The sequence below is a fragment of the Bos grunniens genome, chromosome 8, assembly GCF_055505025.1.
Source record: "Bos grunniens cultivar Pamir isolate PY7600 chromosome 8, Bosgru_T2T1.0, whole genome shotgun sequence".
Taxonomy (NCBI): Eukaryota; Metazoa; Chordata; class Mammalia; order Artiodactyla; family Bovidae; genus Bos; species Bos grunniens.
The window spans coordinates 88,357,252-88,370,215 of NC_141172.1; the positions used below are offsets into that span (position 1 = coordinate 88,357,252).

Genomic DNA, 12,964 nt, shown 5'->3' on the forward strand with positions numbered 1-12,964 from the left:
TTCCGAGGTTTTAAAAATATGTTGGATCATTTGCAATCATAGAGGGGTCAGCATCCATTTAACCAGCCTCTAAAACCTTTAATCCTACACGGTGACCTCTGGTTTTGCAATTCTGATTCTCTTTATCTGAGAGTCAGTGATCTTACTGGATTTGAGGATTCCTATTTTGAGGGCTCCATCCTGCACTGGGAAGGGGTAATGTATGATATAGAGACTGGCTACACAGCTGGGGAAATTCTGCTGTTTTGGCTTAAAAACAAAGAAAAAAATGAATTAAATGGATCCTTTAGGAAATCATTTTCTTGTAAATATGTTCTCTGTATCTGTTTTTCCTTTATTGCCTGCTGCCTTTGGATTTCAATGAAGTTGAGCTCTAAAGAATACATATCTGAAGTCAGGAGACAATAGATAATAGTTTTTTGATTGATGGACTCTCAGCTGACAGTGACTCTGGCTATTTGAATGGCTTGTTCTGCAGGGAAGTGGTGGTGATCAGTGGCTGGGGACCAGATCTGAACCTGGGTGACTGAGAGGTTATACTTCCTTTATTCATGGACGAGTGACTGCATACTCCCTCCCTCCTCCTGCTAGCACAGTGCACAAATGCCGAGCCATCCTGGGTCAGAGAATTAGCTGCGGGGGTCCAGAAGTGAAGGCAGGAGTTTCTTTTTGATGCCTTTCCAGAAGTATTTTTGAGTTTATGTGGATAGTTGAAGTGTTTCAATATTTTTGTTTCCTATTATTTTCAGAGCCAAGATTGCTGAAGCCTTCTAGAAACAATTGGAAGTTTCGAGAAGGGGCAAGATAAGGTAAAATCCCTTTTGTTTCTCAATCTATCTTGCAGTTTAGCCAAGTTGACACCTTATAGAAGCCCCAGTGGGATCCAGCTGAAGGTTGGTCCTTGGTCCCTGTGAGATTTTAGGGGCAAAGATCTGGACTTGGCCACTGCCCCTTGGGGCTGGCTTAAGGGGAAGCCAACAGGGCGGTAGGGGCGCTGCCTCTGTTTTCTTTCCTCCCCCCGCCCCAGCTGTCTTTCCACCCTGTGCTCCTTCCCCTGCCTTGTTTCTGAACTGCAGTCCCTGGTCTAAGTATTGAAATGCCCCATCTTCTTTTTTGGGAGTAGAAGTGAGGCTTCCCTGATATCTCAATGGTAAAGAATCTGCCTGCCACACAGGAATGTGGGTTCCATCCCTCTGTCAAGAAGATCCCCTGGAGAAGGAAATGGCAACCACTCCAGTATTCTTGCCTAGAGAATTCCATGGACAGAGGAGCATAGAGGGCTACAGTCCACGGGGTCACAGAGTCAGACACAACTGAGCACACGCCCACGTGTGGGTCATCACGGGGTCTGGTGTAAAAAGAGCACTGTCTGTGTCATCTGCCTTGAAATTGAGTCATTTTGTGATCAGTCTTAATTTTTGTTGATACATACATGGTCAGCCATGTACTTCTAGCTTTCAGTTCAGTTCAGTCGCTCAGTCATGTCCGACTCTTTGCGACCCCATGAATCGCAGCACTTCAGTATCCTATAGAGGACAGAGATATGCCAGTTTAATTGGTAAAAACAAAAGGCAAGCCCCCCCCCGCCTTTCTTCCTGGTATGCTACTCATGTATTGTGGATGAGCACGTAGGGTTGTCATTTCCTCTGGCTTTTCGATACACCTGCTGCCAGGATGGTCCTTGGTATCTGCCATGCATGGCAGTCGCGAGAACCAGTTGTGCCAGCTTGGGGACCAGTGTTAATGAACACAGCTTCACTTGTAGGGACATTTGCACTTTATGTTTATTGGCTGGTTATGTACGTGTACATTTTTAATTATTTGTTCTATTGGGCCAGAGCTCTGTAGTTTGTTAGAGCTTCTCTTTCTGTAGTTGTTAGGAATGTGTGTTTGTGTTCAGTGTGTGCTCACTCATGTCTGACTTTTTGTGACCCCATGAACTGTAGCCCACCAGATTCCTCTGTTCATGGGATTTCCCAGGCAAGAATACAGGAGTGGGTTACCATTTCCTCCTCTGGGGGATCTTCCCAACCCAGAGGTCAAACCTGCGTCTCCTGTGGCTCCTGCATTGCCAGGTGGATTCTTTACCACTGAGCCATTTGGGAAGCCCAGTTACTAGGAATAATTGCACTTATTAGGAATTCTAGTCCCAGGCATTTATAAGTATTTTTTTCCAAATATTTTCCCATAGATTGTTTGTCTTTTGTTTGCTGAACACTTTATTTTAAAGAAAGATTTTGGGACGCAGGAAAATTGAGAGTAAGAGTGGTTTCTTCTGTCCAGTACTACACTGAGTTGTTAGGGAATTCCAGTGTAAAGGCCTAAGAGGGTGGAGTCTCTTGTTACTTTTACCTTGTGGTCATAATAAGCATGAAGTATATGCAGGGACATGAGGTCACTTCTCATTTTTATGTAAATGCAAAGAGGTCAAAGAAATGGCAGGAACAGATTCTTGTTACTTTTACCTTGAGGTCATAAAAACCGTGCAAGAGAAGAAGCCACTTCTCATTTTTATGTAAGTGCAAAAAGGGCAAAAAAAATGGCAAGAGTAGACACCAAGAAATGGGCTGGGTTGTGGAACATTACACACAGCTTCACAGGTTAATGTTTGGGATATAATATATTCTCACTGACTTGAATATAGTATAGAGGAGGCATAAAAATTTAATATATTAAGTTTTTACAAAGCAATATAAAGTGTTGCAGAATGGCAGGCAGTTCTTCACCATCTGAGCCACCAGGGAAGCCCCTCTAACTGCAGTCTTTTAAAGTAAATTTCTCTCTGCCTCATGGGGGAATGTTTAGGTATTTTATTTAAGTTATATTAGTAGAGTTAAGAACCCTGGGAGTTACTTTTGAAGGTAGGAAAGTCTTATATGATTAAGAGAAAATTAAGAATGCAAATAAATTCCATGTTAAGACAGAACTTTTCAACAGTGTCATTTATCTAAGTTTGCTCTCTCTGTAGGCCTAAGTGAGGCCTGAAGCACCAGTTTGAGTGGCATTTCAAATATCTCCTGGTGCACATAGCATCCTTTGGTCCTTGGGGAAACAAGCCTAGGAGCACATCTTGTGCCGAGCTCCCCATGGTGTCAGCAACCCTGGAAGACACACATTCCTCCCCAGGGGCAGGCTGACCAGTAAAGTCGGGCCAGGGGAGGGGGGTTATCTTCTTTTTGCCAGTGCTAAGCTATCTGGGCTCAGAGACAGGTGCACATGCTGTGCTTGGGCACCGCACACCTTCCAAAGAGACAGTCCATGTGTGAAGTGTAGAGTGGTGTTGCACAGGTGGTTGGTCCCTCCCTCCACTGGTCCCTCTGCTGGGGGATCCCTGCGGCCCTACACCCACCCTGCATATGCCCTTCTCAGCGCTTGCCCATCACCACTGCTGATTGCTGATTAGTTGGTTGCTTTGTACATCTGTCACCGCAGCGCCGTGTCTCATTCCTGGGTTCCATGCAGCACATGTGTGGCACACACGTGCCTGGGCTGAGGTGAAAGAACAAGGAAGGGTTCAGGCATGTGGGGACATCCTGACAAGCTTGTTTGCCCCTGGGAAGTGGCTGGAGGGGAAAGCTGTGTCCTGGACACTCTTCCATTGGGGAAGGGGAGTGGGGGTGTTGCAGCAAGGCTCAGCTACAAGACTGCATGGCCTCTGCGGCTGAAGTGCTGCTCCCGCGATCCATTCTAAGTTCTGGGGAAACTGAAGTTGAAACAATAAACTGTTTGTTGTGTGTGTGAACAGAGAGCTTCTGAAACCTGTTTCTGATTCCTGAAGAGGCAAGGTCATTTGGCAAGGGGGTGACATCAGCAACAGAGCCAGAAGTGGGGAGGAGAGCATTGAGGGCAGGGAGGGGAGGAGGGGGCACAGCCTGGGGCTGGACTAGGGGCTGGGCTGGGGAGGGGAGCCCAGGGTGGGGGACAGCCTGATGATGAGGACGTTGGGCTCCAGCACTGGCAGGGCATGGTTTTTGGGGTGGCTGTTGGGTTCTCTGCCCCTGGCTGGGGAGGGGAAGGTATGGTCAGGTGTGTGTCTTTCCACTGTCCTGGCCACAGGGCCTGGAGAGTAAGTGGGGCTTCCCCTGCCCTGTTGGGCAAACCCCACAGACAAGCCTGAGCAGGCACCCCTGTAGTTGTCCACAGTGGTCACCCAGACTCCCCTTCATGGGTTCCCTGGGGATGCCAGTGAGGGCACTTTGAACATTGGTTTAGCATTCTGTAGCTGACAGAGTACTGACACTTTACGTGTGGTGGCGAGTGGTGTCCTCTCTGTGACTCTACAGATAGCTGGAAGACAAGGTGCAGTGTGAGCAGGACAGACCTCAGACAACACCTTTGGCCCACGGTTCCTGCCTAGTAGGACCCTAGCCTTCAGTCACTAGGCACATCTGGGAACACAGTGCTAGATCGGGACTTGTGTGCTGCACATACTGCATAGGCGTGCATGCACACACAGGCACACACAGGCATGCACGAACACATATGCACACACGTACTCATGTGCACACACCCAAAGGTATATAGATGCATGAATGAACATGAATAAATATAGGTACCTGTATGTCCACAATACACTGAGTGCGGACACACACAGATGCACACACAGTGCATACATGCACATATATACTCTGATACACACGTGCATGTGTATATGTGTATGCACACACATACATGCACAGACATGAGTATGGTTTCCTGAAACATCCCTTACCCTATTTTTCTCTGTCCCAACACCCTGACATGATTCCCAGTCACTCGGGTGGAAGGCTGCTGTATGACAGGCTCTGACGGCCTCTGAGGGATGGGCTCAGAGACCCCTTGGGGTTCCATTCTCCTGACATTTAAAGTGGGGTCGTGCATTCCGCCTGAACCAGCACAATTACGTGTTAGGTAATGGGTGTGACATTGTACTGACCTTGTCTTTCTAATGGGCTCCTGTCTCAGTGTGACACTTTGGTGTGGGGGAGGCTAAATGTGCACTCCAGAGCCTCAGCTCCCAGCAGAAACACCCACGGAAGCCGGCAGGATGGGCGCTCTGTCCAGTTGTATCCATTGGAAATTAAGGCTTTGATTCTTAACGCAACCTCCCGTCAGCAGTCTCAGAGTCAGTGTCCCTGGTTGAGTGCATCGAGGCTGCGTGTCTGTGTGCGTGTGCTCTGTGCTTTGCACTTTAAAATCATACAGAACAATGCACACTTATTGAAAAAGAGCAAACATCAAACCCTTTCAATATCATAAAGCTAAACATTCGGCCCCCACACTCCCTCCCCCAAGAGGAGTCAACTGTGTGTGACATGGACCCTCCTGACCTTTGGCTGTTCATGTGGGTTTTTTTAAAGGCCATTTGGGGACACGAGGCAGGTGGCCCTCGTTGTTCAGTCGCTCAGTCATGTCCAATTCTTTGCAACTCCACATATCCAGAAATGGCTGGGACCAAAAGGTGAAGGGAAAATGAAATGGCAGACGCTGGATAGAAGGTCAGCCAAGTCCATGTGCTTGGGTTTAATCTGAGGGAGAAACATTCCACGTAGGGAAATGATACGCTCTGATTTACATTAAAAACATTATTCTGGCTGCTGCTTCTGTTTGGTAAATGTGTTACAAAGAGGTTGTGTCAGTTTGTAATTATATACAACTGCTGGCAACAGATCTAGAAGAAAAACACAGTAATTTAAAGAGCTTAATAATTTATTATCAAGTCTAGAGGTAGGCAAGAGAAAGCAGGTGTACAGTCTTCAGGATGTTGTGTGGGTCCTCAGTTTTTCTGGATTTCTACTTGGCTGTTCTTAGAACGAGATTTTGGTCTTCATGTACCTTCATGTTCACAAGGTGGCTGGCAGAGCTCCAGCCATCAAGTTTGAGTTTCAGGCAGCAAAAGGAGGAAAGGCTGAAGCCAAAAAAAAAAAATTTAAATAAAGTTGAGTCAGCCTCCTTGAAGAAGCTTTCCTGGAATTCCTACCTTCTCTAACTTCTGTTCACAGTTCTTTGTCCAGAACGGCCTCCAGGGAAACTGGCCAAACTGCCGTTCCTATGGAGAATCAAGGTACTGTTAGAATGAAGGGACATGGGCGCTGGGACAGGAAGCCAGCAGTCTCTACCCCATGAAGCAAGAACAGAAGCACAAGCGCGGGGGTGGGAGGCTGTGGCGAGTTCAGGGTGGGGGATGAGCGTTGCTTTTTTGGGCCAGTAGTGGTGGACACGGGCCTGGGAATGAGCTCAGCGCATCCGGTGCGTCCCGAGCTGGGAGCGTCATCCACCCTGACAGGTCCCCCAGGGCCTGGTGTCCAAACAGCTGCGTAGGATTTCTGTGGGTGTATTTAGTCTGCACTGGACGCTCTGGGATTGCTGAATGCGTCCCATTCAGAGCCTCTCGCCTGGCCTGGGCTTCTGGACCCACCTTGTACCTCACTTCCTTACTAAGGGCTGGAGAGTAGGGACCCCACCCTGGGTCCAGGCTGAGGGTGACGTGTGACCCACATGGTGGGCCCCTGTAATACTTGGCTCCTTGGGAGGCAGCCCTCTCTGCTTCCCCTGCTAGCCTCCTCAGCCTCCTGGTGTATCTTGTGTTGCGTTCAGTGTGGGTTGCGGCCTTGTCACTGTCTGGGCTACATCCCCGTGGGCTTGGCCTGTAGCCCAGGGCCCATCCTGTGATAGCTGTGTTGGCGCAAAGCCATGCCATCCATTCATGCATCAGCTGTGGCTGCTTTCAAGCCACTATGCCAGGCTCGAAGACCTGGGACAGAGTCTCCGGAAATCAAAATACTGAAAATAATGCTCATCCAAGCCGTTTGTTGACAAGAGGTGCCCGCCTCCACCTAGGATAGGCCAGTCCCTGGAGGAAACGGACTCGGTGTACTCCTTGATTAATAGGTAGTCGGGATAGAGAACAGACTCTGGGTGGAGGCAGGGAGCCTGGCCAGGCCACCTTCAGGCTGGAGGAGGAGGTGCAGAACGGTGCCTGAGCAGGGAAGCTGGGCGGGCAGATGTGGCCTGGCCCCTAGTGTCTGGCCCTTGCCCAGCATCTCCCCCGTGGCAAGTGCTCACCTGAAGTCCCCTGTGATTCCTTCCTTGGTGAAGTGGAGCTGGGGTGGTAGTGCCCCTTGTTACACATCAAAAGTAAATGCAATTTAAAAAAGACCCCCCCCTCCCCCAGAGCACTGTGGAGGGTGAGTTGTGCTCCCTGCTAGGTTTTGGGAGCCAGATAAACACACCAGGGGTATGAGAGATAACTACCCAGGCAAAATGAGGAAGGAGCCAGGAGCGCTTCCTGGAGGTGGTGACTTAACCAGGCTAACAGGAAGCCAAAACGTCTCCCCAAACCCTCTTGAGTGGTTTGGTCTGGTCTAAGACGTCCGACACGACTGAGTGACTGATCTGATCTGATCTGATCTGAATATGTCCAAGGGCAGCAGGGCAGGCAGGTGGTCAGGCACTGACCTGGGGCAAGTTGAGGGAGGTCTGGGGAGGCTGAGCCGGGAGAGGGCCGCTGGAGAGGGAGTGAGGGGCTGGCTGTCCTTCAGACATCCTGAGGAGTGGTCAGGAGGCTGACAGTGATGGTGGGGCAAGGGGAAAGTTCTAGAAAGGGAGGGCCTCGGGGTGTCAGTTGGACCGGGAGGGGTGGAAGTGGGCTGGCTTGGTGGGGGTGGAAGGAAGAGGAGGAGGTGAGGGTGACTGACTCTTGGGGGAGGGGAGAGACAGCTGCTGCCCCATTTTGTAGAAAGGGGCGCTCAGCGTGAGGAGGGGACTGAGTGCCTGTGGGCTGCGCTGGGAGGCCCTGGGGGCAGCCTGTAGAGAATGCAGGAGTTCCGCTGCACTCTGTTCCTCACGTGTGGTTGGCAAGGGTCCTGCCTCTGCTCAGGCCAGTGTTTTGCTTTAAACCTTTCCTGAGAAGCCGGGAACGAGTCCATCCCAGAGGTTCACTGGGTTTCTGGTGGGGCCTTGGGTCAGAGGCAGACCCCAGTGTTATCGATAATTGCTCCGATTCACTGATGTCCTCAGGTTCACCTGCAGGCACATTCACCATATTCACCTCGCATATGGTGCACGGTCTGAGCAGGCAGCAGCCGGACTTAGGCGGTCACGGGGCAGGGACAGAGGGTGGGCGCCAGGAGACCTGGGGACCCCCAGCCCCAAGTTTCTCTGTTAAGCACAGGCCTGTTCTTTCCATGAGGTGGCATCAGGATGGCCCTGTCCCTTGCAGGAGGTCAGCTGTTCCTGCACGACCTGGCCCTACGTGTGTGTATGTGGTGTGTGTGTACATGTCTGTACTTATGCACATGTGTGCTTGCACAGGTGTGTGTGCTTACACATTTCAGCCTCCACCCAGCTCTCTAGTCTTAGCTCTGGCCATCATCCTTGATGAGTATTACAGGAACTGGGAAGCCAGAGTCTCCATAGGAAACTGAAACCCCAGTTCCGTTCCCTTCCTTCCCATCACTTTACCAGCTGCGCACGGTGCCCACACAGGGAAGAAGCTGGGCAGCCAGGCATGTGTTTGTCCTGCTGGTCGGGTCCCTGTGTCTGTCCTGCATTCTAGGCCAGTCTGAGGAGCAGAAAGCCCTGACTGTAGCGCCTTCTGGGGTGCAATGTCTGTGTGGGGCTGTCCCTCTCAGGAGGCCCCTTACGTCTCACCACCCTGTTCCTCCGTAGAAGAGTCCGTGGCTGAGGCTGTGGCGAAAGCAGAGCCATGGGCGGGGGGTAGGGGCGGGGGCGGTGATGTTGAGAGAACAGAAAGCAGGCGTTGTTGCCACACATCCTGACTTGCATCCTTTCCTTTGCACTTTCTTCCAGAATTTCTTCAGAAGGCTGTAGAGCAGCACAGCCTTTCACGTTTGCACTGGTGGAGCAGCCGACCTCACCCAGAGTGAGTGCTGAGAAATGCGGGGCCTCCGGGCTCGTGCCACCCACCAGCTCCGGGCTGCACTGCGGCTCTGAGCGGCCACCACCTAGACCCCCTCTGTGGGCTCCGCTGCCCGCCAGCATTTGCTGCTGAAGCCCCCGCTGAAGCCCCGACCGATGAGGATGTGTGGCCCTGTTGGGGGGCTGCTCACCGCCCTCGCCGTGGTGTTTGGGACGGCTGTGGCATTTGCTCCCGTACCTAGGATCACTTGGGAGCACAGAGGTGAGGGCAGAACGGTGGCAGGTGCTGGCAGTACCTGACGGGGATGGGCGCCCTGCTCCCTGCTCTGGTGTGGAGAAGCATGGGTGCCCTTGGCTGCTGGGTCTGTATTCTTGGCCCTTGTTTGTGGACAAAGGGCCTGTACTCCCACTTTGGGGAGATGCTCTGACACCTGGAGACACTCACAGGGCTTCTTCTTGGCCCCCTGATTTGGTTTCTAAGTCAGGAGGCGCGCGTGAAGGAAGTTTATCTTCTTTGTGCCTGACGACCTTTGGTGCACACCGCCCAGGCACAAAGCACACCGAGTACTGTTTGTAGTAGGCAGTGTGTGGAGCTGAGCTTCAGGCTAATTGTTTCCATTTGCTGTTTATTGGCTTCTCTGTAATTTTCTGTCTTGAGAGCTCTGCCTTGGGACCCCGCAGTCTTTCTGACTCCGTGGTCCTGAGCGAGCTGTGCTTGCAGGACTCAGCTGTCTTGTGCAGAATTCCAGGCACTGTGTGCTGGGAGAGACTCTACCCCATGCACATCTTTCTTCAACACTGGAAAATTAGAAGAGGAAAAAGCGAGAATACCTAAGCCTTCAATAAAAGCAGAACTTGGTGATACGTGGAAAGCCAAGTTTAAAATTGATGCTGGGGTGGTCAAAAAGAAGAAATAGCTCCCTAGGAAAGAGTGTCAATACATTTATATTACTTCTAAATAGCTAGTCCTTAAATTCCTCATATTCATAAATAGCTATTGATGCAATTACCTAATAAGTGAAAAAGTCACCTGCTACTCTGCTTTGTTAAAGTTTGTGGTGGTTATCCTTAGAAAATGCTCGGTTAAATCACTGCAATAGATTTTTTTTTTAAGACTTTGAGATAAATGATTTTTTCTGAATAAGAAAATGCTAAATAGCTATATTCTTTATAAACCTCATCTGTGGGTGATTAAATACACATAGATAAGAGTTTGATGGGAAGCAGAGGGAACCGCAGTTGTCAGCAGTTTAAGGTTCTGGTCTGAGTTCTCCTGGGACATCATAAGGTCATACTGCCTCAAGGTCATATTCCTAGAAGGTCACATTCCTGGGAGGTCACACTGCCGGGTTTGGAATTCAGCTGGGCTGGAGGGAGCAGGAAGGGAAGTCATGCCACAACACTGGTCAAGCGCAATGGCTACTTGGTGGCCTCACACTTGGTGGTGGCCTCGGCCGGTCTGTTGCACCCAAAGGTGCCTGAGTTCTGGCCTTGGCCCGGGCCTGGCCACCGTGGTAGCAGACCCCAGGCATGGCCCTGGTGGGTCTGCAGTGCACTCGAGGGAGACTGGGTGCTCCGGATGTGTCCAGGCTCAGAAATACCTGATACGTTCTCCTCTTGCCCTGCCCTCCCCAGAGGTACAGCTGGTGCAGTTTCACGAGCCGGGCATCTTCAACTACTCAGCCCTGCTGCTGAGTGAGAATGAGGACACCTTGTTTGTGGGTGCCCGGGAAGCCGTGTTTGCCTTAAACGCTCACAACATCTCCAAGAAGCAGCATGAGGTATGGTGTGGGCTCCCTGTGCCCCTGCTGTCTTTTTCTTTCCAGCATTTTCTCCTCAAGTCCATACACTGGGCTCTTCCTGGGGTGGCATTCCCTTTCTTGGCCATGGACCATCCTGCACAGCCAGTGAGCAGCCGCCCTGCCCACCAGGGCCAAGGGCACTGTTATCCAGAAGCTCCCCTCCTGCCCCGTGTCCACGAGCCCCATCTCAGGGTGTTCCCCTGGCAGCCTGTGTCCTCCCCAGGCTTGCAGCTCACCCGGGGATGACCCTCTTTTTATCTTGGATTATTGAATGTTTTACTACGGAAAATCTTAGGCACACACGGGAGCAGAGGGAGTGATATGATGACCCCTGTACCCCCTCGAGGCTCCTGCAGGACAAGGGTTCACCCCCATCCTCTCATCCCTGTCATTGTCCTCTGCACCCTGTGGGAGCAACTCCCAACCACATGTTCTTCATCCCCAAAAGTTTCCCAGAGCATCTCCTAAAGGTAGGGACTCCTTTTTTCTTTTTTTCCAGAATATCATTACTGCATTCTGACAATTAATGTCATCAAATAGTGTTCAAAGTTCATGGACTCTCACATTAATGATGTTTGACTCTTCAGTTTGCTTGGATTGAAATCAGACTGTTTGTGTGGCCGGGCACTCTGCCATTGAATCTCCATTTGCAGAAGCTACCCTCGGCCACTTTCTAGGAAAGCTGCTTTCAGTCCTGTCAGGCCCCCAGTGTTGGGCTGGCTCCTGTGAGAGGCAGGATCCTCCTCCCAGGTGGGCATTCTTCCTCTTGACCGCTGTAGTCTAGAGCACACCAAGAATTGCAGAATGGGACATTTCGCCCCTACCTTCTCCATCTGTGCACTGGAATATTGTCTGTGAAGGGGAACTGCCCATCGCCAGCTATTCACATCTCCCAAGGCTTGTTCCCACAGAAATGGCAGGATCAGAGCTTAAAATCTATGCCTTTCTTTACTAGTTTTCAAATTAATGAGTAAGCTCTCTCTGAAGGGAGACAGTAGGTTTGGAGACTATTTTTAGTATGACCATGACTCGTGGATTTAAACGTTTGAAGTGTCTCAAGCCATTGCAGCCTGACCCTTACTCAGCGCTCAGACTGTCCCCTGCTAACCTCTGGCAGTCTCTCCTAGGCTCCTGAGTCCTTAAACACCACACAAGTGGCTGGTGTAATTTTCTTGTTTTCTGAAATCAAGCTGGCCCACACTCATCTTAGGCATTTTCTGCCCCAGACCTCTCTTTATTTTCTTGTGTTTGTCTTCATCTCCAGAGGCAGGCATAGTGCTTAGTTTCTGTTTCACAGAAATGAGATTGCAGTCATTATGCTGTGAAAATAAAGTGTTTAAAATTGTAAGGTGCTTAGAGCAGAGGGGTGCTCATGGTCTGACTCCCTCTCAGCCCTACTCCTGGTGTTGGTCAAACCCCACTCTCCTCGACAACTCAGGCCAACACCGCCTTTCAGAATCCCATGCTGGGAGCACCCTGGTTCCACTAGGCGCATAGATGCTCAGTTAGAGTCTTTGTTGCTCTGTTAATGCCCTCACTGTGGCCCCTCAGACTGCCCGAGAAGCTTGGGCCCTGTTGACGTGAAAGAGAAAAAAAAGTGAAAGGACCCCAGGCCAAGCTTCAGTGAAACCCCCTGAGAACATGGTTAAGGGCCTGTCGGAGTTCATGTTCCCATATCCTCAGGCATTGCCTGTAGATGACGAAATTGTGTACATTTTAATTGCAAAATAAAGCTACTGTTTGGAATGGGACTTTGTTCTGCTTTCACGCGTCCTGGTCCTGATGAGGGCCCCCCTTTCTCTGAAGACATGTCCCTGGGGGGTTCACATCACTGCTGTGGAGAAGCTCCTCCTGCTGCTTCCTGACCCCCGAGTGCCTGAAGCCAGCTTCGGTTTTCTGGGGGAAAATGTATTTTGGTGTCAGAGATGGACTATCACATGGGCAGATATGGCGTCTGGGGACAGTGAGGCAGGAGTGTGGGAGCCTTCAGTGAGGCAAGACTGTTGCTTCCCTGGGCGGGTAAGGGGCCAAGGCACCTGCCGGCCTGCGTGCCCGCCCACCTGGTGTAGAAGGAGCAGGAACCCAAGTCTCAGCAGAAAGACGCTCGACCTGAGGAAGCTGCTTGGCTCCATCTCTTTCACCTGCTGCCATCACAGAAAATTTAAAGCATCGTAACCCTGCTGTTCTGCTGAGCAAGTAAATATCAAGACTTTTTACTGGACTCGAAAATCACTTTTGAATGGTTGAAAACACCCACTTGATGTTTGAAAGTGCCTGCAGTTTATTTAGGGACTTCCCAACTG

General features: G+C 50.7%; 1 protein-coding gene across 8 annotated transcripts in view; it reads left to right on the plus strand.

Moving 5' to 3' along the window:
• The window catches only part of SEMA4D (semaphorin 4D), a 113,029-nt gene that overhangs the window by 79,378 nt on the left and 20,687 nt on the right, over window positions 1–12,964 (plus strand). For 7 of the 8 annotated variants that reach the window (XM_086414474.1, XM_086414479.1, XM_086414475.1 and 4 more), the window contains 3 exons: window positions 750–809; window positions 8,791–9,121; window positions 10,495–10,640. In XM_086414474.1, coding sequence (XP_086270600.1) covers window positions 9,016–9,121; window positions 10,495–10,640 — 252 coding nt within the window. In that variant the 5' untranslated portion in view covers window positions 750–809; window positions 8,791–9,015. The remainder of the gene's footprint in view (window positions 1–749; window positions 810–8,790; window positions 9,122–10,494; window positions 10,641–12,964) is intronic. The other variant, XM_086414482.1, reaches the window with a different exon arrangement.